The sequence below is a fragment of the Alosa sapidissima genome, chromosome 10 (assembly GCF_018492685.1).
Source record: "Alosa sapidissima isolate fAloSap1 chromosome 10, fAloSap1.pri, whole genome shotgun sequence".
NCBI classification, from domain to species: Eukaryota; Metazoa; Chordata; class Actinopteri; order Clupeiformes; family Clupeidae; genus Alosa; species Alosa sapidissima.
In genome coordinates this window covers 4855821-4883614 of record NC_055966.1, presented here as the reverse complement: position 1 = coordinate 4883614, position 27794 = coordinate 4855821, and the positions used below count along the sequence as shown (strand labels likewise).

The window sequence follows — 27794 nt, the reverse complement described above, 5'->3', positions numbered from 1 at the left end:
AAGGTGTCTCAGACCTCCATGCCTCACACACACACACACACACTGAGCAATTCTGCAGAGATGAGTTTCTTTGGGAACACAGGTGAAACTTTATTAAAAAAAGCGCAGACATACATTTCTATTCCATTTTTTTTTCAATGGTAGTTAGAAAATACACACACGTGTCTATGCAGCTGTGTGTTCAACTAAATGTTATGTTCATGATGTAAAACAATCAAAAAACTGATGACAATTGAATGCAAAAAGTCACGCAGGCCCCAATAACTTTTTTCTTACACACACACACAAACTATACATCACAGGTTCAGATGTTGGTAATTGTGGCAATTATTCTCTGTCCTTGGTCAGGCTTGGGTCAAATGCGTAGTTATGAAAAGGAAGTCACAGTGAGCATGACAATACTGACAAATGGTTTACAGATTACATCATTTTGTGTGTATTCGTAGGGGGACCACCATTTTACATTTCATTTAAATGTGTTTCTGTCTATAAGTCTATATGTGCAGAAAAATGGCTCAGTGTTGATAGTTTGAACTGTGAGACGCCATTGATGGAACCTTTGACCTCAGAAGCTCTCTGCTTAAGTCTTATGCACAACTTGCCAAAGCCTGCAAGTTGTGTTGGTTTCATCGAGCCAGCCAAGTCCAAGTGACTTAGATTTCATTGATCTCCAGATGTTTTCCATTCATATTTCAGTCTTTACAGGAAGATAGGCATAATGCTCTGTAGCGCAAGTGTGAGTTCTTAATGGCTCTGTGCTAGATGACTGTGACTTCTTTCCTCTTCCTCTTAATGGCTCTGTGCTAGATGACTGTGACTTCTTTACTCTTCCTCTTGATACAGTCCAGAGTGAGGCTGCGTGGGCCGGTCTTGCGGGGCCCCTCCCCCGGGGTGGGTGTGGTTTGATGAGTTGGCGTGAGCTGCCTCTGTCCCTCCTTCAGAAGCTCCAGAAGCTCGGCCTTCTCCAGCTCGGCTTTCTCCAGCTCCTGCCGACGGGAGCGCTCCGCGGCTAGCAGCACACACACATCAGACATCACGCAGGAAAGCTGGCCCTAGACACATACAGGGAGGTGGTCATTTGTTTTTTTTTTGAAAATTCGCTCCCTAACTAACGACCAGCAGACTTGCCTTGCAAATGAATAACATAATTAGAGCTGGCAGTAATTATATATATCTCCCTATGTTTGTACTAGTGAAATGCTGCTGTAAATCAAAGTCAAAGTCAAAGTCAAAGTCAGCTTTATTGTCAATTTCTTCACATGTTCCAGACATACAAAGAGATCGAAATTACGTTTCTCACTATCCCACGGTGAAGACAAGACATATTTTACCAATTTAAGTCCACAGACAAACATAACATTCAAGTAAACAAAAAAGTAAGTAAATAAGAGGGCACATATAATAATGAAAAAAATAAGAGCAGCAAAATTTGGTTGAAATTGTGCATAGACAGTCAATAAAATACTAGTGCAAAGTCAGGCCAATAAAAGGCTTGTGTAGTTCTGTTTGACCTAAGTAAGAAAGAAAGTGACATAGTGGTGCAAGTTATGTAAGAGCAGCAGATGTGTTGTGTTTTCAGGACAACAACAAGTTGTAAAGTGTACAAGTGTGCAAGTGTGCAAGTGGAGTAGTGCACGCGGCCATTGTGGGTCCAATGTCCAGGATGTTATGTAGCTGAGGGTGGAGGGGGGAGAGGAGGGAGAGAGTTCAGCATCCTTACAGCTTGGTGTATGAAGCTGTTGGTGAGTCTGGTAGTGCGGGAGCGCAGGCTTCTGTACCTCTTCCCAGAGGGCAGTAGATCGAACAGATTGTGAGCGGGGTGACTTGCATCACTCACAATTTTGGTCGCCTTGCGGGTGAGGTGGGTGGTGTAAATGTCCTTCAGGGAGGGGAGTGAAGCACCAATAATCCTTCCAGCTGTGTTCACTATGCGCTGCAGGGCTTTCCTGTTGTATTCAGTGCAGCTTCCGCCCCACACAGCGATACAGCTGGAGAGGATGCTCTCAATGGTGCCTCGGTAGAATGTGGTCATGATGGCTGGTGGAGCACTTGCTCGCCTGAGTTTCCGCAGGAAGTACAGGCGGCGCTGAGCTCTCTTCGCCAGTGATGCAGTGTTGGTGGTCCAGGAGAGGTCTTCGCTGATGTGCACCCCCAGGAATTTGGTGCTGCTCGCTCTCTCCACCACAGCACCGTCGATGGTCAGTGGCAGGTGTTGGGTGTGACCTCTCCGGAAGTCAACAACAATCTCTTTGGTCTTGCTGACGTTCAGCAGGAGGTTGTTGTCCCTGCACCACGTGGTCAGATGGTCGACCTCCAACCTGTATTGGGTCTCGTCGCCCTTGGTGATGAGACCCACCAGAGTTGTGTCGTCAGCAAATTTCACTATGTGATTGTTGCTGTAGGTTGCAGTGCAGTCATGCGTCAGCAGGGTGAAGAGCAGCGGACTGAGCACGCAGCCTTGGGGGGCCCCTGTGCTCAGTGTGATGCTGCTTGAGGTATTGTTGCCAACACGTACTACTTGAGGCCTCTGACAGAGGAAGTCCAGTAGCCAGTTGCAGAGGTAGGTGCTGAGTCCCAGTTTGTCAAGTTTGCTGATGAGTTGTTGTGGTATTATGGTGTTGAATGCAGAGCTGAAGTCTATAAACAGCAATCTCACATATGAGTCTCTTTTTTCCAGGTGGGTGAGGGCTGGGTGGAGGGCAGAGCAGATTGCATCCTCTGTAGACCGCTTGGCTCGGTATGCAAACTGGAAGGGGTCCAGGGTGGGGGGGAGAATGGATTTGATATGTGACATGACAAGCCGCTCAAAGCACTTCATGATGATGGGTGTCAGTGCCACAGGGCGGTAGTCATTGAAGCAGGATGGAGCAGTTTTCTTCGGCACAGGTATGATGGTGGCAGCTTTGAAACATGATGGGACGATGGCTTGCTTCAGGGAAGTGTTAAAGATGTCTGTGAAGACATCCTTAAGCTCCCCTGCGCAGTCCTTCAGCGCACGACCTGGAATGTTGTCTGGACCTGTTGCCTTACGGGTGTTGATAGCAGTAAATTCAGTTTTCTACAGGTTTACAATCTGATGCCTAAAACTGCAAAGTCAGGGATGCAAACAGCGCGCCTTTTGGCGGATGCCGCCTTTTTCACGGCTGTCTGGGGGACTTGTGTGAATCGTGCAGATCCGACGAGTTTTTCTTTGGGGGGGGGGGGGGGGGGGGTTGAAGTGTCTGATTATAATTTCATCAAAGTTAATTCTGTATTAAAATGACTACATAAACACATAGTCTACCGTTACAGTCCATGAAACATAGGAAGTGTAAGACAACACTAAATCAAAAAGCTGCGCACGTAAAAATCCCATTTGCTGCGCACCATTTATCCTACTGCTACAAGGCTGCACTTCACTGCAAGGATTTAACGTTACATCTAATAATAAATCACTCCGCGATACAATGCGAAGATTTGACACAATGTTCTCATCCCAGCTCTCCACGATTTCAAGCAATGGGTTACTCCTTAGCAAACCATAACGAAACAGTGCTTCACCACATCTGTGGATTAAGCCACACAGTCAACTCAATGTAAGTAAGATAAACGAGGATGCTAATTGTTCTTAGCATTGCCAGCATTGTGTATAATATGATTGTCACTTGGAGGAGACTAACGTTAGCATAATTAGCTAACCGCTGCTAACGTGCTAGCATCGTCACGTCAGGCTGTGCACAGTAATATAACATTTATTCACCATAAATTAATAAAGTTGAGTGGTTCTGCAATGTAGACAATGTTTCCGTTTTTTTGCAGTACCATGTCCCTTACATGACATGGCCCATTGTCCTTGTAACATGCATTCAGCAAACCTAGATATGAATGTGATTTCAGCCCGACTTTCAACATTTCTTTCAAAAAGACATGTAAACCACCAAGACTCGTAACGAGGGATCTGGAATGTTGGTTACCTAGCAACCAAGATGCTGTCTATTGAAAAGGGAACTATTTTTTGATGCGTAAGAACGATGTCGAAATTAACATTTTTAAACAATAATGGGGTGTTTTCAGATTATTTAGTTTGTTGTAGAATTGTTGTATAAAAGCAATATAGCACTCGTGATCGTGGGATTGGTCATGGATATTCCCACGGCTGTTGTTGCCTGCGCCACTCGGCCTCCAGCCTCGTGGCTACGGCCGAACAACACCCGTGGGAATATCCATGACCAACCCCACTCTCACTCGTGCTATATTGCTTAAGTAGCACACTAGCGCTACATTTTACATGACTAGTAAAAATACAGTTGGATTTTTTTTTTTTAACCTTGTTTGTTGCGTCAGTCAATTTAGTTCAGTTCCGGACAGACTAGCAGTATTTTGTCCTGTAATATTTTAGTAGCAGCCTAACGTTATATCCAACTCTACCCCCTTTCCAACGTGTAGCCTAATGGTAACGTACTTGTTTAGGCTAGCCGCTTGTTGACGTCTAGTAGCCTAATGAGCCGCTGGTCTAGGCTTTTTCGTAAATGCAACCCGAAGTGACGAACTGACTTATTTTCAATGACACCTACCACATAAGGGCGAGAAACTGATGTGTGGGCTTATCCTAACAGACAGACCGCACTACTGTTGATACATTTTAACTGTACATTTTCGTGCAGAATAACGTTATTTTGGGGCGCATTGAGAAAGGGAGCAAAGTGAAGTGAACTATTTTGCACTCTGTTATGATACTGTCAGGTCTAGGGTAACACTATGGCTAATATATGCAACTTTTCATTTACAGAATGAGAGAATTTGATGAGAGTGAGGCACTAACAGTTAAGAAAGTGGATGAGGGTTGTAAAACAAATTGGAACTGGTCTTGGTTACAGGTTGAAACGGAGATTGAGGTCAAGACAGCCAAACACAAATTCAAAATGTCAGACTTTTTCAAAAAAATTGAAAAAAAGGGACATGCCAAATGTACTTTCTGCATGAAAGAGATTAATTATGCTAACAAGGGAGTGCATGCTCTGTTGAATCACTGCCAGAGTGCTATACACACAGAGAGAGTGGCTACCATCATATCTACCCAGTGTGGCCCAGCTCTTCTGTCAAGACAAGCCAGCTACCAGCCAAAGTCGGGCCCCAGCAGACAGAATAAGGGAAGGAACTGGGACAGTGTATTTTCATATAAAGAACATTTTTGTGTGAATAGGGTGAGCCCTGGATGGCAGAGGTGCAGTGGCGATTCTAGACATTTTTAACAAGGGTGGCACACTGATTAATTCAAGGGTGGCATGAGGCAAAACAACCAGATAAACAGAAACAGGCTCAAGATGTGAAATTAGCACAAATACATTAGGGAAACCAGACACAAACACCATACTCATAAATTGAAAGAAAAAAAAAAAACACAAATACCTTACTCTCACATAAAATGTCTTTGTATTTGAATAAAATAATACAAACATATTAAAGTTAATTATCTAAGTTGTCTGTCCCTGGGCTATGCTGTGCTAAAACAAATTCCATCATGGGGACATTAAAATATAATCATTTTTATTCTATTCTATTAAATGAAGATATACAAATATACTCATCCAATACATTTTCCCCCCACAATAACTTCTGTCTAAACTTCTGTTAAAATAATTTGACCTGCTTTTTTGTCTATTTGTTTAAGTTCTCAAGAAACATGACTTAGAAAAACTCATTCATGCATTTATCTCCAGCAGGGTTGATTACTGCAATGGACTGTTCACAGGCCTTCCTAAAAAGACTATTAAACAGCTTCAGGTGATACAAAATGCAGCAGCTAGGACTCTAACAAAAACTAAAAGAACTGACCACATTACTCCAATTCTTAAGTCCTTGCACTGGCTTCCAGTAAGTCACAGAATTGACTTTAAAGCACTATTGCTTGTTTATAAATCAGTAAATGGAGCAGGACCTAAATACTTGTCAGACATGCTTCAGCAGTACACACCTTCTCGTCCTCTCAGGTCCCAGGTGAAAAACCTGCTAGTAAAACCTACAGTTAGAACTAAACATGGTGAAGCAGCTTTTAGCTGCTATGCGGCTCAGCTGTGGAACCAACTTTCGGATGACATTAAAAAGGCCCCAACTGTAGCCAGTTTTAAATCTAGACTTAAGACCAAACTGTTCTCAGACGCTTTCTGCTAACTGTGCCGAGTTACAAATTCTGAATCTGCCTCGATAATTATTCTACTTTGTCTTTTATTACTTTTTTACTACTTTTGCCTTTGTTTTTGCTTACTAATTATTCTTTATTTTTAAATGATTTTACCTTGTGTTTTATGTTTTCTTTTTATTATGATCTTTACCTTTTAACTATTCTTTGACTATATTACCCTTCTATGCTTTTATTTGTTATTATCGTTTGGTTTTGTTTATGTAAAGCACATTGAATGACCTCTGTGTATGAAATGTGCTATATAAATAAACTTGACTTGACTTGACTTGAGGGTGGTATGAAGGAGTGTATTGTGTATGTGAGCAATTTCATCTTCCTAAATCTCAATATTATGATCACAACAAGTGTGGGCAAATTATTAATTACATTTTCACGTGGGGTAACTTGTTGCAGGGCAACCACATAACCGGTTCCATGTCTTCGGATTGGATGATTAATGATCAGTAAAGTTCTCAAGAAACTTGAAGTTGGTATGAAGGAGTGTATTGTGTATGTGAGCAAACATTGTTAACGTTGCACATGGGGCAACTTGTTGCAGGGCAACCACATAACCGGTTCCATGTGTTCGAATTGGATGACTAAAGTTCTCAAGAAACTTCAGGTTGGGATGAGTGTGTGAGCAACCTACATGTTACTTATCTGCCTGAATCTCAATATTCTGATCACAACAACTGTGGGCAAATTACAAGTCAGCACCAGTGCTGCATTCATTGTTTTTCACTTTTATAATCACATCACCAAAAGTAGGTTATTGGTTTTACCAAAAGTATTTGGCAGTATTTTTAAACTACAAACCTATAAAGTATTTTGATACAAAATACGATGCCATTTTTTTCCAACTAAATAAAATACAAATTTGTATTTTAAATACATCAGACATGCCTATCCCTGGCTGTTGGCTGCAGTAACTCAAGCTAGGTAGTACTTATAGTTTTGTGTTTATGTTAGTTTTGATCCAATTTGACAGCTTTGCTATGTTGCCCACCCAAAATTTCTACCAGCCCACCCAAATATAGTAGCCTAGCCTGGTTAGAACCAGCCCTGCCCTGCATGGAGACATATTTTACGATAATAATGGAGAAAATGTTAGCAAAACTTTAGGTTTTTGTTAACGGAATCTCCCTCCCTCATTCATCTATTTGCGCAACAGCCCACATTCTGCGTTCAATCCAGAGAGACAAGTGAAATAAATGTTTTTTTTTTCTTCTTCTTTTAAGCGGACATCGCCATAGGCACGATATTTAGGCTACCTCTGTTAGGCCTACAAAAAGTTGCAAATTAAGGAGTATTTCCTGATCGGGGAAACCTTTCGGTCCGCGGTTCATTCAATTGTGCCGCAAATTAACAGACAGAAGTGGGCGTAATTTAAATTCATGGCTCCGTAGACCAGCAATCTACTTGTCGAGGAGGCTCATAATTTGAGAAACACTGCAGATCATAGACAGAGAAAGCTCTGGGAACAGAACGCAGGCATATGATTTTGTTGTCACGCGCTACTATGGAAAATGAACTTTAGAAAGACTGGCTCGGCCAATAAAAAAAAAGGATAAAGTATGCCAGATGGCCAGTCCAGCCCTGCGTTCAGGAATTATTTAATTATTATAAGCAAAAGTGGAACGTGCACAATGTTTCATTTATCCCTCCTGATCGGGACGAATAAAACAGGTATTGGGGACGAAATAAGTTTAGCCTAAGCTATGTAAGCTTCCAATAATTTCAATATTTTACAACAAATGCTTGACTGGTTGAATGGTCATACATGTCATCAGAATATCGCTACCTGTAGCCTAGATGCGACGAGTGTTTAGTGAGTAGGCCTAAGCTTGATGAACCATAAATGAAAAGTTTTCTTAACATTACATTAGGACATTATTACCATTAAACACTTTTACAAAAGTATAGGCCTAGCCTACAGTTAACACTTAATGACCTATCAAATGTCGGCGACTTAAGTGTGTGATTAGATAAATAGGCACTGGCAGATGCAATAGGTAAATAGATATCTTTGCGTGTTAGCACAAGCAGTAGCCTGTAGGCCAATAAAGGCAAGCGTGTTTGCCACTTACATTTCTGACGTCTGATACTTCAAACTGCTGCAAGTGCATCAAGAAAGGTCCTGCCTTAGACCATGTTAATGGCCAATTGTAGACTAAGATTTGGGGGTGGCCAATCGAATCTCAAGGGTGGCCTGTGCCGCCCCTGCAGAGGTGGTGGCAAAATGTATTTATATGATATTTCCTGTGGGGGCGTGGGCTTCGATAATCTCACTCCTTTTTGACCATACCTCTGTTTGCATCCCTGAAAGTGAAAAGCCTAGGCTGGTCTGAATAGTCTGGGGGACTCGCACGAAAATATGGTAGGTACATAGATGTATTTACATGAAATATTACAATCAAACTGAATTAAACTAGCTACCCACAGACATAATGCTGCTTGGGCATCTAAATAATAATTGCTTAAGATATATGACTGATGTCTACCTTAAGTTCCTCCACTTCATTCTTCAATAAGTTCTCTCTCTGCACCATGTGTCTACGCTGGGAATCCAGCCTTGATTCCATCTCACATCTCAGCTCTTCAACTTTACACACACACTCTGCCCTGCAACACAAATACACACACAACATTATAGTTAGTTTTATATAACAACCCAAGACACATATCAATTCATTAGACACACATTATTACTGTGGCTCAACTCTCATTTTTTCCTTATTAACTTTGACGATCACAATAATTTGCAGCCATCGCAGGGATTCAGCACCCACCCCCCGCCCCTCAGCACAGGACAATAAAAAGTAAAAAAGCTGCAGCCGTGAGTGATATACACACACACCTAAGTAGCTGCAGTTCAGTGCGGAGCTCTGTGACGCATGTGTGTGTGTCCTTGTCTGTGCCTAAGCACAATCTGCTGCCAAACTCACACACGCTGAGGTGAGCCTCCAGGTCTCGGCGACACACCTGCACCTCACAACCTTGGGGAAAACAAGGGGGGGGGGGAGTTTGTGAATGAAACCATTTTTATTTTATTTATTTTTTAGGATGACTTTTTATACACCGCACACTTAATGCCCCACGGAAACATCTAGGACTTCATGCAGAGAGAGTACTAATGCAAGCAATGTTCAGCACACACACACATGAGCATATCACACACACACACTCTGCAGCACATCTCAAATTGTGATCTTATGCACACATGATACCTACCACATAGGTAACACAAGTACAGCCCTCCTGCTGATGACACACACACACACACACACACACACACACACACACACACAGATTCACACATACACACACACATTGTTAATGTAGGCCTGTATCGAGAGTGATATATGAGTCTACTGTTAAGCAGCTGGCATCCATTCCCCTTTCATCCTATTGGCCAATTTGATTGTGACTGCACTTAAAGAAACTCCGAGCCTGTCTGGGTAACTCAGGGGTTTCCTCATTAATCATTCAGAGAAATATAAAACCAGTGTGTGTGTGTGTGTAAGAGAGAGAGAGAGAGAAAGAGTGTGTGAGAGATTACCTGTGTCACTGCATGTCAATAGACAGTAGTCACACTCTTGTAATGTCTGCTCTGTGTGCTGCTCTAGCTCAATATACAGTAGCATGGCAATTCCCTGTGTGTGTGTGTGTGTGTGTGTGTGTGTGTGTGTGTGGAGACTGTATACCTGTGTTGCTACATGTCAGCAGAGAGTAGTCACACTCTGCCTCATGGGTGTGTAAGGACTCAAGTGAGCTGATGACATCACAGCCGTGCACATGGAACACACAGCGAATCTGGAGTCGCATCAGGTCATTACGCATGTACCTGTAACACAGCAATATTCCACCTATTTTGAAGTGTTTCTATAGTTTTGACAGCTAGGTAAAGGTATGATGTATAAGTTAACTATACAAAGTTAATTACACACTTTACTGTGCTCAAAAGGGAAACATTTGTCATAACATCATAGTTGCATTACATCATAACATCATTGTAGCATTAGAATAAAGAAATATCAGCCACTGTATAATTTGACACTTGAAAGAACCTCAGGGAACAATAAAAGTGCGAGGTGCACAAGTACATCTGAAACTTTTTTAATTGATGTGTAAACCAGTCAGATAGCAACTATTTGAAAAAAAAAAAACAGCCATTTGAAAATAGAATGTCCCTTTAATAAGTGGAAGATTAGTGCACACTGCGGTGTGTGTGTGTGTGCGTGTTTGTAGGGATGTCCCAGGAAGCAAGAGATCTGAAATGGCCCTGGTACTGACGCAGTGGGCTGTGTCTAACCTGTAGAGCGGCCGCAGTTGAGTGTGAGTGAGGTGAGTGCGGTCCTCAGGACAGGTGGCGTGCTGGGACAGCCAGGCGCTGATGCACGCCCTGCAGAAGACATGCTCACACGGCGACATCACAGCATCCTCGCACACACACCGACACACACTACAAAGCAAGCCCTCATTGACATAGCCCACAAATCTCTCAACATCATAACCCATTCTATGTAAACACACACACACATACACACCGCACATACATACATAGCATGTTAGATGATTATTGCTGTAAATATACATCAAATATGCATTACTTTTCAACATGCTCACATCAATAAAATGTCAGAGTGAAAACACTACCCACACAAAAACACACCACAGCACATGTAGTAAATAGTTTATCTGCATTGCACAGACAGATACTCTAACACACAGGCAGTCAAATTACAAGCAGAACATTTTAACCATTATAATCCAGAAATCCTTACCTGAAGCAAAAGTTTCCTTTCCTTGTCTGATTCACTCTATCTGCTATCTCCCTGTTTCCTCTTCCTAGTAACCTTCCTCTGTTTCCAAGGTGTGGTTTGGTTGTCCTGGCGACGTAGGGTAGCCAACTGTTGATCACCAAGAGGTGGAGTTGAAGAAAGACAAGACTCTTTCATACACAAACAGTACCAAGGGACAAGAGGTCCCTGAAAAAAAACAATTGACAATATTGCATGTGTGTATGTTTAAGTCGAGAGAAAGGACAGACACATTCATGTCTCTCTAGAGATCCCATTTTTCCCTGTTCATGCACTGCAGGAGGGTGGTGATCTCTCAACAGCCCACAAACTGAGAATTAAATCCTCACTTACTCCCCCCTCCCATCTTGCTCTCTCTCTCTCTGATCTTTAATCCTGTCCTGTTCCTGCACATGTGTGTTCAGGTGAGAGCAAAGTGTGCCTTTACACATGCACATGACATCCATTCATCTGAAGAAACACATGTATCAACAACTCCCATGTTGTGATCATCTCTCCCCTTTTCTCTCCCTCTCATTCTGTCTTTGAATGGCATTTGCTCCAATACACTTTTAGGATTAAACATGGCCTATTGCCATTTGATTGGATTATAATCTCATTCTCAATCTCAGATGACAACCACCCACACTGTCTGGTTTTCGTTTTGCACTTTTTAAAAAAAATTAACAGCTAGGCTATAATTTAGGCTAACAGTGCTGTAGTTTGCAACAGTATTAAATGAAGAAGACAAAACTGAACACATTACCCAAGACCATCTTGCACAATTGTGCACATTTGTGATGTCATAGGCCTAGCCTAACACTTACCTTTATATTGCAAATTATTGAAATCAATGCATATATAATCCGCTCACAGCAGTGTCTGTTTTTCCGCCATGCCTGTATGCAAAGGAAGCTTTCAAATAAAACTGCTGTCCTGCCTGCGTATATTCAGATATTTCACATAGCCCTTTCACTCTTTACACATGGGATTACCGTCTAGGATTACCAGCACGAGATTAGCCGCTCCCATTTTCTACGTCAGACATCAAACAACCAATCTACAGTTTGTAAACTCTCACCACGTTGACCAACGTCACTTCCGCGCTAGACTGCGCGCGATTTGACTCGTGTCAACCAAAACACAGAGGAGGACTACTACAGTAGATACAAACAAACTGGAAAGCTAACAGGTAAAAATATGTCGACGTGTAATTCAAGTGTTAATTTATTTTATCTAAAGTTTAAGCAGTTCTGAAGTATAGGTCAGTAACACAACAGCTGGGAAATCAGTTGTCTTATGTTATGAAAACGAACTAGCGTTAACGTTAGCATGTGTATTTTGTAACAGTTAGTTAACGCTGACTAGCTACTTAAAATTAAGTGTTTTCTGTGTAAATGACTGCATAACAAGCTGCATAAAACGAAGACACGTTGACAATCTTCTTTCTGATCTATTTTTTGTTCTTATTTGACTCTACATTTGCTGAATATAGCCACTGTCCACATCTAGTTAAGTGCTAACTGATTTTGGAATAGGAAATTATTAATATTATTCTATGAAAAACGCGCGATGCATTTAACACAGTCTGCAATGGTTCTTTGGGCAGGATGCGTCGGTCAGCAGCTCCTAGTCAGCAAGGCAATGCGGCTAAAAAGATGCGCTTTGTGCCTCCTGGGACGCGAGGATTTCCTCCTTGTCCGAGTCCTGACACTCCTGAACACTGCACACTGCCTCTGCAGCCCAAACCCACACTCACTAACGCAGTTAACACGGTATGAATGTCTCCCCTGGTATTACAGGAAATGAGTGTTATTATCAGGCTTTTAAGATAAGGATAACAACTCTAAACTCTGTCTGATGTATTATTTTTCTTATATATTTTAATTACCCAAGCAAAGCAACATTATTTTAATGTTGTGGATGTCAAGGTGTAGGCCTAGTTCTAATAAAGATACCGTGGGGTTTCCTCCCCAGATCTCTTTATCACTGTAGGCTTGTATAAGTACACACATTAAAGCATCTCAATATGCAATATACACATAACATGTATATTGTTTTATTATTTGCTGAGAATGAGGCCATTCATGTGAGGTTTAAAATTGTAGGCTACTCATTTGAAGTGTAGGTGAGGTCATTCATTTAGTGACATCATGGGTCAGACTCTTTTCAGCCGTTATTTAGAAGTTTGATGTACAAATGTATTTGTTGTCTGATCAACTGTCAGAACAACATTGTTATGCAGCTGTCAATTCCTAGGTTTAATGCCTTACAATACCAGTCAGTCAGCTCTTTTATATTGCATGATATATGTCATATGTCATGTCTATACTGTCTGTTTTCTGAATGGTCCCTGAGACTACCAGTAAAGGTGGTGATGATGATGATGATGATGGTAATGATTAGATGATTAGCACAGATGTATGTATTACGGTATATATTGGGCATGCAGATGCTTTTATATGGCACCAGAATCGGAAAGCTGATGCCGTTTCTTATTGTCTTGTTTTAAGGCAGAAATGTCATTAACTTTCTTTCAATGTCTTAGAATGCAGTGTATTCAGGAATAATGTTGTCATGATTAATGTTTTTTTGTATTTTGCTGGAGTGGGGATGTGGTCACATCATGCTCTGGAGGGTGGTTAACGTTTAATTGTTTTAATTAGTGTTTTAGTCCAAAATACATAGATAATATAGCATCTGTTTAACCATTGAGTATTCTTTATTATACTTTATTATGTTTGTTTTTGTATTATGGATTAGCAGAATATTTTATTTTAGTGCAAAGTTTTAAGGGCATATTTTTTTACATTGACTCTGACATCACAGAAGATGTGAATGATGTTGTGTGTGTGTGTGTGTGTGTGTGTGTGTGTGTGTGTGTGTGTGTGTGTGTGTGTGTGTGTGTGTGTGTGTGTGTGTGTGTAAATGTAGGTGCAGACACCGGTCAACAGGAGACCACGTGAGTCTCAAGTGTCAGGAGCGTTGGCACGGGTGCTCAGTGTGGTACCAGTCTCTGAGAAGACCACAGATACACCCTCTGAGGAAGAGGAGAACACACACACACATATGAAGGATGAGGAGCACCAGGCCCCCCAGAGCCGACCCATCAGCATACAGACATGCCCTACAGGTACGCTCTCACACACCTGCCTCTGGTCTGGTACAACACTCCATACAGGCCATAGAGTCTAGCATACACATCATGCACACTCGTACAACACACATCTGAGATGCCCCTAAGAGTTGCATTTCATAGAGTCAGCATTTGAGCAACACACAGACAATATACACCCAGTGCAGACAGTAGTAGCACATTGTTAAAGCAAGCATTCTTTTAATCCTTTATTGTAGTGGCTAAATATATATATATACACTGTATGTTTTGACCTTTATTGTTCATCAGGGCCTTAAAAGATTTTCAGTGGTTGCACCACTTTTTCCAGGAGCAGCAATCAACACATTTTTTAATTTGTAAATCATTTTTAATGTTTGATTATACAGACCAACAGTCACCTGTTTTTCTTGTATTAAGATATTGGTGGTAGTTGTTGGCCAGAGATTTCAGCAAAACTCATTTAATTGAGCAGTTGAAGCCTATATTGTGATCTAGCACAATATAGATACTGTCACGATGTGTTGAATCTGTTTTCAGCTGTTAACAGTGCTCTCGGTGGGTTGACATGTCAAAAAGATCATTGTAACAGTGGAGCTACACCGGGCATGCATCTGAAGCATTTCTTTGCAGGGCGTATGCTGCAACAATTAGCTTCCACTATAATTAATGGAACTGGCTTCACCAGACATGAGAGTGCTGTGTGCATTTGAAAAATAGAAAAAAATAGACTTATCTTCTAAGTTGCTCTGCCGGTGTAGACCAGCCTGTTGTTGTGAAACATTTACATTTACTTCGTAAATGTGTGCGTGTGCTCCTAGTGTGCTTACTTCTCCCTGAGTATGTGTGTGCTCACTACCAATGGATGGGTTAAAACTCTGTCTGTGTAACACACTGTTCACTGACACACAATTTGCATTTATGATTAAAATAGGTTCTGGTAAGTCTCCTGATGTGATGCAGTTTAGCGGTAGATGTTGTTTGAGACTTTTCTATCCATTTCACAACTTATTCTTAGTTTAAAATATGAGGACATTGTAGGCCATTTTTGTTAACTGCATCAGTAGCAGTCATATTTTGATATCTGTATTAAGCAGTTTTAAGTGCTGGTTTCTGAAGGATGCTATCCTGTGTGAGGCCAGCCAAAGTTCAAATGGAGCTATAGTTTCAGTGAGTCCCTTTGGCTCTGTCTGCATGCTTCTAGTTCATAACAGTATAAACCTTTTTTATGCACTTTGTGAAAATTGTGAATACACATTTACCTGACATGCTATTGGTTCTTGCTTGAATGCCAATGCAGGTAAAAGGGGTAATGATTTTTTGAGCAAGGCACTGTCCTTCTTTATACTGTGATATTCGGCATGTGTGTGTGTTTTTCTGTGTGATGATGAACTGACAATCAAAGAAAAATGATCTGTGTTTTCATGTGAGTTTCCACAGTAAGACCCATGGGCATCGTATGGTCATTGCAACATACAGCTGCATGGTTTACAAGTAGTGGCATATCGTGTTATAGTCAGGGGTGTAGTGGTAAAATAAGAGAAGTTATTGTCTAATGTTAACAATAACAAAACCAGTGGTATTAAATGGTTTCTAGAGTGTTGATGAGTGAAGATATTGTGAATGTGGATAATACAGTGTGATTTTTTAATGTTAAAAGTTGCAATTGGTGAATAAACTCGTTTGAGGTGGATAAACTCCAATAAGAGGTGTATAAACTCTATTTCTGAAATTTCAGAGGTGGATAAACAGTGTTTACTTGCGTTTAGCTTCCACTACATAGTAATATATAGGTCTGTCTGTAATGATTGTCGGCAGTGATCAACATCACAGACTTTTTCCCCAACCCAAATATACAGCGTTGATCTTCAGGAGTACGAGTTTTGTGTCTCGTGTGAGTTTATGATGGTAATATCTATGCAATGGCAATGCTACGTCCATAGCACAGCATAAAAACTTCGGCTTATTTGGCAGTAGCTTAATAATCACAGATCGGAACGTAAAACAGCCAGCGTAAAACGATTTTGCCATACCGAAGAAGCCGCGTTCATCTGACTAGCTCAGTGTTAGTCTGCACCCAGCTCGCGTCATATCAGGATTTTCATTATAACATTGTCCATACGTTTTCAGAAATCGATACGTTCAATGACAACAGCACATTTCATTATGATCTTGGTTATTTCTATCTCGTTTGCTTCTCTTTTGTTAGTATGGAGGCGTTTGAGAAACCAACCAAATCTAACTGCACGAAGCTCAGTTTGGGCGTAGATAGACCATGGTGTGACGTATGCGCCTTTTCTCAAGAATTTAACCAATCAACAGTGAAGTTTTCGTGATTGACACAAGTTCTGCCATTATGTTAATAACCTGCCGCAAGGCAGATTAGAGCGGAGTGTATTGGTACAGACCCACTCTGTCTCATCTTCCCAACTGAAATCACCCCGTGTGGTTACGGCTCTAACTCGTTCATAAAAAAAATGCGCTCCCAAGCAAAAGGTCCGGAGAGCACATGCAGTAACATGCGGTTGGAATTTTGATCCCCTGCGTGTTTGTGTGTGACCTGCGCAGTCGCGCTTTGATTTCAGCGGCGCATGAAACATACACGATTGTATGCAGATGACTGCGCCTACTATATATATATATATGATTACTTCCTTTTTCACTATGTTCTCACCAAAAAATATGTATGGGGTTTCCGCAAGGCAAATAAAAACGTTTTCTCCGCCTGTGTTTGAGCATGTATGTAGGTCAGCGTGGGTTTAGTGCAGCTTTGGCCAAGCTGCGTCAGACTAAGCCGAGAGGAATTTGAGCAGAGCCCTCCCCTGTAGGCGGAGGCCTAGCGAGGACTGGCCTAGTTAGGCTTGATCCTTTTCTTGCGTGTGTGAGGGAAACGAGTTGTGTAACACAGAAGATAGACATGCTGCTTGAACACACACGTGTGTGAGTTTGTTTGCTTGTGTGCCTGGTTGTTTTTATTTGCATTTTTGCGGACAAAAAAAGAAGCAAGACTACAGAAGAAGGTGGCAGGAGCACAAAGAGGAGAGGGGGAGGGGAGCTTAGTTAGCTTAGTGAAAAAGACCCAGCAAAGACAAAGGGAGAGACAGCGCTCAGCTTGTGACATTAATCAAGGAGGAAAGAATAGGAGAGCGCAAGTATTAGCCCTTCGTGCGCTACCCAGCACTCAGGCTTAGTCTAGCCAGCATCCGGCAGGCTTAGAGCCAAGATGGCGTCCATGTACGTGTCTAATGCTGCAGTGGGGAAGGCACGCTCATCAAATTTCACGCTGTCGGAGAAACTGGACCTGCTGCGACTGGCCCAGCCACACATTCGCCTGCTGGAAGACCACACCAACAAGCATGCCGTGATTGTGGACAAAAACCGCTGCTGGGAGAACATCGCCCAGCGCTACAACAGCCTTGGGGGGGAACGTCCCCCTCGCACGGCCCAAGGCCTGCGCACGCTCTACAAGCGCCTCAAAGAGGCCGCCAAACAGGAAGTGCTGCTGCGAAGCCACGCCCAGCCTGAGTACCGTGGCAGCCTCAGCGAGCCAACCAAACGCGTGATGGAGATGATCCCTCATCTCTTTCACTCTCTGGAGAGGTGAGATACTCACACACACACACACGCACACACACGCACATACACACACACACACACACACACACACAGATAATCACTTGTCATCACTTCTCAACAGTGGAACAGTGTGCTTTATGCTTTGAGTCATTCTCAGTGACATGCACACAAACTATATAAACAAAAACAATTCTAAACACGTGCCTTTTACGCAAAGTAAATAGGTGGGACATACAGTCGAAAGTCCAAAATGTCATGCATAGGCTCTCTGGGAATACCAATAGATGCTCTTAGTCAACCCTTTATACAAACAGACATGTCAATCTTCAGAGCCACACACCTGATATAAATGTGTAAACAAACAGTTCTTGGTCTCACAAAACTACCATCAGCATCCTGGCGCTGATAACCAGAGTACTCTCTCACACACACACACCTACACCTGTCACCTGTTGCACGCCTGTTGTTTTTCTCTTACTCTGTTAGTCTGCGTGCTGATGTAGTCAGTTGAGCAGGGGAAAGTGCAGGCCAGACAAGCTTGTTAAGTATCGCATGCAGTTTGATCATGTTGCAAACTGGATTAGGATGGGTGTCCGTAATCTAGAGTGATCTCATTGATGTGTCTAATTTTCCTTTTAAGGTGAGACAGATAGATGCTTAGTCTCAAGTGTTTGAATGTCTTTATATGAATTTGATTATTAGTATTAATTGATATTTAGTATCAATATTTGTATATGATATTATATTGATTTTATAATTGACTTTAATTTATGAATTCTTAAAATATAAGATCACTGTACAGACAGAAGTATCACAATTTCTTTTTAGGGCTATAGTCCAGTTAGTATTGATACTGCTACTATTAATACTGCATTTGCAAATGGTTTGCCATACCGTTTGAATAGTGGTGAAGTTGCATTGGTCATGTAATAGATTATAGATGAGGTTATAACTGCTGGTGTGTTTGTGTGTATTAGGCTACAGTATAAGAGAGACTCTCCTATTGAGCAACCTGGGAGCAGCTCCTCCGGACCTACCCTGTCAGACTTTCACGGGGTTACCATGGCGGTCCGAGTTGAATCCGAGGATGTGAAACCGCCTCCTGACTTGCCAGCACTGACCAATCACGTGTCAGTGACACCGACCATCACGCACACGTCCACACACACCCTCGCAATCCCCCACAGTGAAGTGGCGCGAGGACCAAACGAGCGAGAGGAGGAGGAGGAGGAGGAGGAGGAAGTGGAACTGGAGGAAGAGACGGAGCTACATAACTACGACCCCTCCCTCTCCCCTAGTCCCTCGTCGATGCACCTTCCTCTGTCACCCACGATAACGCACCCGAGGCGGGGCCTGTACCAGAGAGAGCTGGTCTCGCACAGATTTCCCGGACTGGAGGCTGAGTCGCTGCAGATGATGCGGGAAGAGCACGAGCTGGTCTTGGCCAATCACAGGAAGGTGGGCCTTTACCTGGATGAGAAGAGGGAGGGGCTAAAGCGACGGCAACAGCTAGAAGAGGAGCTTCTCAGGGCAAAGGTCAAAGTGGAGAGACTGAGAGCGGCGCGGCTAAGACACGGACTACCACACACACACATGTAATGCCTATAACACACACACACACACACACACACATCCATCCATCCATGAAAAGCACTTTCAAGCAACACTCTCCAGGGTCCACTGCTTGAAGGGGAGCCAGCTCCTGGTCAGGAGCAGCCATCTGAGGCATGTACTGTAAAGCAAGGCTACTGGCTTATCAAATAACTTGAGGAGTAACCGCTGATCTCTAAAAGAAGTCTGCACCACCGAGCATCTGTTACTGTAAAAGTGACCTGTTCTTACCTGCATAAACCAGTAGTCTTGCTTTGAAGTAATCAAGGGTCTTTGGTATAGCTCTGAGTTCAGTTCAGATCTCTACAAACTGCATACAATTTAGTGTAGTCCAACAAAGGATGTCACCTACAGTGTAGTCTCAGTTTTGAATGGTTTCATCAACATTGCATAGTAGGATTTATGCTGACAAAAGTAGCACACATTACTGGTTAGTAGCTCATTTCTGTGAACATTTACCAATCATTGGGTTCTGTTTGAAGTTCTGAACTTCTGACACACTCAGTGACCGACATCCTTCCCTTAACTCTTGTCACAGTGCCAGATTGAAGCTTGTGCATTTCTAGACGCCTGCAGGCTAGAGCTGCAGACATGTACAGGTTTGGAAGGAGAGGAGGGATTTGTGTAAATGAGAATAAAAATGTTTTTCCATGACTCACTTTTGTGCTCTCCTTTTCTAAATCAGCGCTTTCTTGTGTGTTACATGTGTGTGTTTTTGTCAGTTGTTATTCTTCAGGTTCAGCTGAAGACCCAGTTTCATGACTGAATCATTCGTGTCAATCATAATCTAGCTGCTTTTTGAGGGGTAACAGAAAGTAGGAAAGTCCCAGGCTTTGTGCACAGAGACTAGGCCATGCTGCAGTACTGCCCTCTGTTGGATATTGATAGATCTTGATTTTGTGTGTGTGTGTGTGTGTGTGTGTGTGTGAGAGAGAGAGAGAGAGAGAGAGAGAGAGAGATTCTGTGATGCATGATCAGGGTCTGACTCGTATGTTAGGATGCACAGGTTCCAGACTGGTTTGAACTGCACATTCAGACTCCGTCTACGGCATTCTTTTTCTTTGCTTATGTTTTTTTCTGTTGTTTAGATTTTCTCCCTCTTTTTAAACATATTTACAGCAGTTGGCAGCCCTATAGCAGTTAGCTGTAATTTTAGTCTTTAGGGTATATTTCTAAAAAAAATATGTATTTATATGAATGAAAAGGATTAACTATATATATATGAATGTTAAATATATATATATTCACTGTCTAAGGTCTCGTAGAGTGGCTGTGAATTTATCACATGGTTATTGTAGGGTAATATATGTGGTACGTGGAACTGGTGGTTTTCCATATTAGCATTAGACAATTAATTAATAAATGCTCTTAATCTGTTTGCACAATTCCAATTATAGGAGGAAGGAAGTTCAGATCATATGCCTTTAGTATTCAGTCAACGCTGAACTGGTGTGTTTCAGAGCGGTACCTCAGCGTCATGTGGTGTAAGGCGTCCAACAGGAAGCATAAACGCTGGGAAGGGGATGCTGTTTTGGTTGCCAAGGGGCGGAGTGTGGTGCTGAAGGACATGGAGGGGAAGGATATTGGTCGAGGTGAGCCAGTCATGTCATAGAGTTGACCCAATTGCCCTCAAAAGTATTCAGAGCATGCAGGACCTCAGAATCTGCTTTTGTTTTTAGATGAGAATATGATTTCAGTTGCTACTAGTTTGGTAGATGGAGTCTGAGAGTGTCTTGTTTTATGTCTGTGGAAATTGGCACACATACAATGAAGCAAATATGTAGGGGAAACAGACAGAAGTTATTCACATAAATAAAGCATTTCTTTTTTTATTGTAAGCATAGAGACACTGTTTGTTTATGTATGTCAGGCTCTGGTTACAAAGCGTCAGAGCTGGAGAATCTGGCTGAAGGTGAAACCTTGATGGTTTCTGGGAAGCAGATTGAGGTCATGGGGGTCATCTCTGCAGAGGACTATGCCAAGGGCCGCTGCTTTCAGGAAGTCTCCACTGCAACCTCCACAGTGCCCGTGCTTGAGTCCGCTGTTGCCAGGTCAGCAGCAAAACCCTTCTCTCGGCCATCTCTCAAGGGTGGAGTCGCGAAATCCAAAGAGCCGGAGAGAGAGATACGGCCCCGTCATGACCCAAATGCACAAGGTACACACACACACACACACACACACACACACAGCATAGTATACAAGCACAGTAAGTGTTAAAGGTTTAATGAAATATTTATGTCTGAATTTTATGTATGAAGGTGCTCTAGTGATGCCTCGCCCCCCAGCCAATCACCAGTGGCTTTGGAATAAAAGTGGCCTTCCATTAGTAGATGTGGTGATGGATCCTCATCTGACCGTTCGTCTGCGGCCGCACCAGAGAGAGGGTGTGATCTTTCTCTATGAGTGCATCATGGGAATGAGGTGAACACTGATAACCCTCACTGTGTGTGTGTGTGTGTGTGTGTGTGTGTGTGTGTGTGTGTGTGTGTGTGTGTGTGTGTGTGTGTGTGTGTGTGTGTGTGTGTGTGTGGGTGGGGGGGGTACTCTATATATACGTGTTCAGTGTGTAACTGTGTGTGTGTGTGGAGTGTCCTATAATAGTTCAGTGTGTAACCGCGTGTGTGTGGAGTGCCCTTTATAGTTCAGTGTGTAACTGTGTGTGTGGAGTGCCCTATATAGTTCAGTGTGTAACCGTGTGTGTGTTAGACTGTCGGGGCGGTGTGGTGCGATCCTGGCGGATGAGATGGGCCTGGGGAAGACTCTGCAGTGCGTGAGCCTGCTGTGGATGCTGCTGAGGCAGGGGCCGTACGGGGGGAAGCCAGCCATCACCCGCGCCCTCGTCGTTGCCCCCGGCAGCCTGGTCAAGAACTGGGGGGCCGAGTTCAACAAGTGGCTCGGACGAGAACGACTTCGAGTCTACATGGTGGATCAGGTGACCAGTCACACCAAACACAGTCACCAAGAGCAGCTTATGTTCCTCCAACATGAGTAGTTACAGCCTGCAGACAGTGCTTTTGCTCATCTACTGTGTATGGACACCACTTTCTATTTGAATTTGCCAAAAATAAAACATTTATAACATTTGTATGGCATTACAGTGCCTTTCATGAGAGAATGGAAGTACCAGTAATATTCGATTCTGAATCTGATTTATATTATGGTTAAAAAGCATCATGCTTAGGAACTGAAGGACACATTAGATGTTATGTCACAGGATGGTGCAGTGTGTTAGAGTGAAGCCCACTCACCCAACTAGAGGTTGCCCTTGCTTCTGTGTAATGGTAGTGTGTGTGTGTGTGTGTGTGTGTGTGTGTGTATGTGTGGGGTCAGGACCACCGTGTGGAGGAGTATGTGTCGTCTCCGGTGTGTCCAGTGATGGTGGTGAGTTATGAGATGGTGCTGCGCTCCCTGAGCTCGCTGCAGAAGCTGGACTTCGGCCTGCTTATCTGTGACGAGGGTCATCGGCTCAAGAACACAAGCATCAAAACCACCAGCGCTCTACACACACTCTCCTGCACCAGGAGAATCATACTGACGGGTGAGTAGTACACACACACACACACACACACACACACTCTCCTGCACACTATAATACAAGTTTTGGACTTTGAGGAACTGTTAAGAGTGAGTTAAAAACCTACTAAGCCAAAAATAAATGTGGAATTGCCAGTGTACTCTGCTCTCAAATAAGCACAAAAAGTTAGCTTTTCTGTCATGGAAATGTGTGTATAGACATTTATGTATTTATAAATAATGTGTATTGTGTGTGTATTATTGCAGGGACTCCTGTGCAAAATGACCTTCAAGAGTTTTACTCAATAGTTGAGTTTGTGAATCCAGGCGTTCTGGGATCTTCAGCAGGATACAGGAAGATTTATGAGGAGCCAATCATTCACTCCCGCCAGCCTTCCTGCACTCAGGTAACACATACAGTATACACATTAAACACACACACACACCTTAAGCAGCCCATTACCAGTCTAGTCCAGTATGTCTCTCTCGTTTGGTGGCCTTTGTGTATACATAGATCAGGGGAAGCTGTGCGTAATGGCCTGTGTTGTCTGCGATGTTCCACGACTCCATGACCAAAAGTCTAGCATGTCAGATTTTTTTGAGAATCCTGAATCCCGACTCCTGTGTTGACACGGGCACTATGACGTCACGCAACGAGACGTGATCTCGTAATGTGGCCAATCTTACAACCAAGACGTGCCAAGAATTTGTGGTTCTCTGATCGCCTAGTCTGACATGGTCAATCGTAAAAAGATCATCATGGAAGACAAAAAAAATTGTGTAGTCTGCACTGGCCATAAAAGAGTAAGGTGTGTGTGTGTGCACGAGTTTGTATTTGTCAGCTGTTTTTACTGTGCATGTGTGTCGGTGTCTCAGGAGGAGCGTGCACTGGGAGAGGAGCGTGCCGCGGAGCTGTCTCGGCTGACCGGGGTGTTCACCCTGAGGAGGACGCAGGAGATCATCGGCCGCTACCTCCCCGGCCGCGTGGAGTGGACGCTCTTCTGCCGGCCGACTCCGCTGCAGAGCAGCCTGTACGCGCAGCTGCTGAGCACGCAGGCGGTGCGGTCCTGCCTCCGGGGCTCCGCCACGCACCTCAGCACCAACAGCCCGCACTTCGCCTGCATCAGCGCCCTCAAGAAGCTCTGCAACCACCCGGGGCTGCTCTACAACACCATGAAGAAGGTGTGGATGCTGTATGGGGGTGTTTCTCTTTTATGTCGCTTTGACAAAGAATGTATGATGTACCATTCCTTACCAAGAGAATTTCTTGCGCTAAGAACTGTACGTTTTTTATTACAGGTATCTCCATGTTTTACGTGTTGAGTTGATCACATCACTGTTATGGGAATATGTATTTGGGTTATGGAGTTTTTCCATTTATGCACCTTTCAGTAATGACCATGATGATTCAGATTAACCTGGATTAACACCATTCAGTGCCATGTTGAGGTGGTAGGTGGTCTTACTGGCAGGTTTCAGCTTTAGAGTTAATATTTAGTTATACTGAATGGTATTAGCACAATAAACTATTTATTTTTGATTAGCTCAGCTGTACGCCGAACAGTGTATCTCAGTTGAACTGGAGATGTTCCAAATGAGAAGACTTCAGTTGTCTCACACATGTGCAGCACCAGCTTTAGTGTGCATTACTCATGAGGGCCTCTAGAGGGCACTCCTGGGCCAGCTTTAGTGTGCATTACTCATGAGGGCCTCTAGAGGGCACTCCTGGGCCAGCTTTAGTGTGCATTACTCATGAGGGCCTCTAGAGGGCACTCCTGGGCCAGCTTTAGTGTGCATTACTCATGAAGGCCTCTAGAGGGCACTCCTGGGCCAGCTTTAGTGTGCATTACTCATGAGGGCCTCTAGAGGGCACTCCTGGGACGTGTATGCAGACTCTCAGCCAGCTCAGAGACAGCAAGGTTAAGGAGTGGCTCACCCACTCAGCATATTTTATTCAGGCCACATGGACTTGCTAATGAGCACAATGTTGCAGCAGACATGTCCAGCTAATTACGGTGTTTTGCCAGGACCAGCAAACAGATGGTTTGTCTGGTTTGTGTTCTGTGTTCAGAGCGCTGCCTGACAGGTCTACTCACTGAGCCTGGCTGCTCACTGATGCGCATCTTGGCAGGCCGCCACCAAGGGAAAGTAGAATATCTTCTCAGTTTTGACACGATGGAAATCATCAACTTTAATTTATGGGTTCAATCAACAATTCCTTCATAGGCTGCCTGTAACAACAACAAGAAACAAGGGCTCAGCTCAGAATGTCTGTGTCAAATATGCTTAGTCCAGGTCTTCCAGTTCCATACAAGTGTAGCAATGTTGTGTTGTGTTTATGTTTATGTCTGTATACTTATCTCATAAGATTTATTATCTCTTGTATATTATGCTGTTTCTGTGTTTGCATTTCTGTGTGTGTGTGTGTGTGTGTTTCTAATGAATAGTGTATATATAAGATTTAATGGAGTATCTTTGCGTTTCAGGATAGCACAGAGGGTTCTGTGTGTGAGGGCCTGTCAGCAGAGCTGTTCCCTGCAGCCTACAGCAGCGGCACGTTCGGCACGGACGAGTCGGGGAAACTCCTGGTGCTGTGTGACCTCCTCGCTGCTGTACAGCACTACAACCCCACAGACAGGTGCACACAGTCTGCATGCATTTGGGATGGAAAAATAATGCTTTGTGGAAATGTTAATACACACAATGAGAAACATACCTTTTAAAATATGTTTTATATTAAATATTTTATAGTAGTTATTAGTTATATATTTACTTATTTATTGATCTAATAACCCCGTCTCTCTCTCCCCCTTTCCCTCCCTTATCTGTCTGCAGGGTGGTGTTGGTCTCTAACTACACTCAGACTCTGGATCTGCTCCAAGATCTATGTGTTCATCTCGGATACACCTGCTGTCGTCTGGACGGTAACACCCCAGTGTCCAAGCGGCAGAACCTGGTGGACTCTTTCAACAAGCCGAGCTCAGACCACTTCCTCTTCCTGTTAAGCTCCAAGGCTGGAGGGGTGGGCCTTAACCTGGTGGGGGCCTCCCACCTCGTGCTCTACGACATTGACTGGAATCCTGCCAATGACATGCAGGTGAGACGCTGAAGCTGAAGTATAAGTATATATACTCTTTTGATCCCGTGAGGGAAATTTGGTCTCTGTTCTGATTTATCCCAATCCGTGAATTAGTGAAACATACTCTGCACACAGTGAACACACAGTGAGGTAAAGCACACACTAATCCCGGCGCAGTGAGCTGCCTGCAACAACAGCGGCGCTCGGGGAGCAGGTTGGGTGCCTTGCTCAAGGGCACTTCAGCCGTGCCTGCTGGTCGGGGTTCGAACCGGCAACCCTCCGGTTACAAGTCCGAAGCGCTAACCAGTAGGCCACGGCTGCCCCTAAACCTTGTGGACATGAACCAAAGATATTCCCGAATGTATGGAAGAGTACTGATGAGGTGTTTGTGTCGTAGGCAATGGCACGTGTGTGGAGAGATGGACAAAGGAAAACTGTTCACATCTACAGGCTTCTGACCACAGGTTAGATCCCTTAACCAGTAAATGCAAACCCAGTCTTTACACTCCAATAACTAATCATTAAGCTCTTCACTTAACTTCAAAAGGTTTCATCATTTCCATTCTCGTGTGTGTGTGTGTGTGTGTGTGTGTGTGTGTGTGTGTGTGTGTGTGTGTAAACAGGTACAATAGAGGAGAGGATCTACCAAAGGCAGGTGTGTAAGCAGGGTTTGTCAGGTGCAGTAGTTGACCTGGGGAAAGGGGCTGATCACATCAGCTTCTCTTCTGAGGACCTCCGCGATCTTTTTACCTTTGAAACCAAAACAACGTGCCTCACACACCAGCTCCTGGGCTGTCGCTGTGCAGGGGACGGAGAGATACAGTGTAAGCACACACACACACACGCACACACACACAATCACATGCTTACAGGTGTGCACATACGTTTAGACATGTGTACAAACTACAAAACAAACAAATCAGAGGTGTGTTTGTGTTCTGAAGGTTTGCCAGAGGAAGAGACCACATTGGCGGAGCGGGCCTGTCAGTTGGGTCGTCGTGCCGACAGTGTGAACATTCCACAGCGGGTTAGCATGTCTGAGCTCATGCAGTGGAGACACTACTCAGGAGACAACCAATCATATGGAGACGTTTACCTAGACCACGCCCACTCACACATCACCTATGCTTTTCAGAGTATGAACACCGAAACGCAACTGTCAAGGTAGCCCAAGCAGACAGACTTGGACATAACTGTATTCCACAGTGACTTTGTACATTCACACACAGAAATGAACACTCACAAAGACACGTATAGTGCAAATAGCCATACTATACAGGTGTGTATGTGTCCACTGTCCATATGTATTTGTTGTCATTTATTTATGCACTATTTCCTTGAACCACATCTGAAAGCAGTTCAGAAATGTTGGGTTATCAAAATAGACACGTACCTATGTACAGTACATGCATACACACACAGATATTGTCATATTTTTAGTGATGGACTGTTTTCCTTTTTATTTGTCATGATTTAATAAATATTAAGAGATTTGAACATCTGAACTCACAAAATGGGTCTATCTGCAATGGAAGCATATAGTTCCTGGAAACCCTGGAAATCCAGAGTTCTCGCGAGAGCTAGAGAATTTTCTCAGCGAGTGACTTTGGCGACGAGTAATGATGCTTATTACCTATGCCCATGAAACCGAGCTGCACCAATCACATCGGTGTATCTGATATACGCGGGCCAGAGGCGAACTAAACAGATGATGACAGCGCTGCGATGTCTGGAAACATTGGTCATAGCGTTATCCAATTGCATCGACGTCCAGAATCGGTCAGCAAACGTTGGTTGTAGTGTTATCCGTAGTGTTGCCGTGGCCCACTGGTTAGCACTCTGGACTTGTAACCGGAGGTTTGCCGGTTCGAGCCCCGACCAGTTGGCCACGGCTGAAGTGCCCTTGAGCAAGGCACCTAACCCCTCACTGCTCCCTGAGCG

The 27794-nt window shown here is 43.5% G+C and overlaps 3 protein-coding genes across 6 annotated transcripts; 2 read left to right on the top strand and 1 right to left on the bottom strand.

Moving 5' to 3' along the window:
• Positions 1-93: 93 nt before the first annotated feature.
• Positions 94-16448, bottom strand: rnf41l (ring finger protein 41, like). 2 transcript variants are annotated; one of them, XM_042107039.1, is made up of 7 exons: positions 16108-16448; positions 10945-11070; positions 10473-10679; positions 9865-10004; positions 9018-9156; positions 8662-8782; positions 94-1052 (listed from the first exon to the last, which is right to left on the bottom strand). In XM_042107039.1, the coding sequence occupies exons 3-7, from the start codon at positions 10676-10678 to the stop codon at positions 804-806; spliced, it is 855 nt and encodes a 284-aa protein (XP_041962973.1). In that variant the 5' UTR covers position 10679; positions 10945-11070; positions 16108-16448; the 3' UTR covers positions 94-803. The 2 variants fall into 2 exon arrangements, with proteins under 2 accessions (XP_041962973.1, XP_041962972.1); XM_042107038.1 differs by lacking the exon at positions 16108-16448 and adding an exon at positions 11787-11995.
• rad54b (RAD54 homolog B) lies at positions 12047-27649 on the top strand. Of its 3 annotated transcripts, none has more exons than XM_042107019.1 (15): positions 12047-12151; positions 12569-12734; positions 13900-14092; positions 20722-20853; positions 21132-21416; positions 21520-21682; positions 21968-22193; positions 22592-22799; positions 23042-23181; positions 23651-23956; positions 25261-25412; positions 25610-25871; positions 26251-26317; positions 26477-26677; positions 26798-27649. In XM_042107019.1, the coding sequence occupies exons 2-15, from the start codon at positions 12570-12572 to the stop codon at positions 27019-27021; spliced, it is 2724 nt and encodes a 907-aa protein (XP_041962953.1). In that variant the 5' UTR covers positions 12047-12151; position 12569; the 3' UTR covers positions 27022-27649. The 3 variants fall into 3 exon arrangements, with proteins under 3 accessions (XP_041962953.1, XP_041962952.1, XP_041962954.1); XM_042107018.1 differs by having other exon boundaries at positions 13894-14092; XM_042107020.1 differs by lacking the exon at positions 12569-12734 and having other exon boundaries at positions 12070-12151; positions 13894-14092.
• LOC121720681 (fibrinogen silencer-binding protein) lies at positions 16663-19888 on the top strand. The gene is made up of 2 exons (XM_042107037.1): positions 16663-17674; positions 18628-19888. The coding sequence occupies exons 1-2, from the start codon at positions 17298-17300 to the stop codon at positions 19247-19249; spliced, it is 999 nt and encodes a 332-aa protein (XP_041962971.1). The 5' UTR covers positions 16663-17297; the 3' UTR covers positions 19250-19888.
• Positions 27650-27794: the final 145 nt, after the last annotated feature.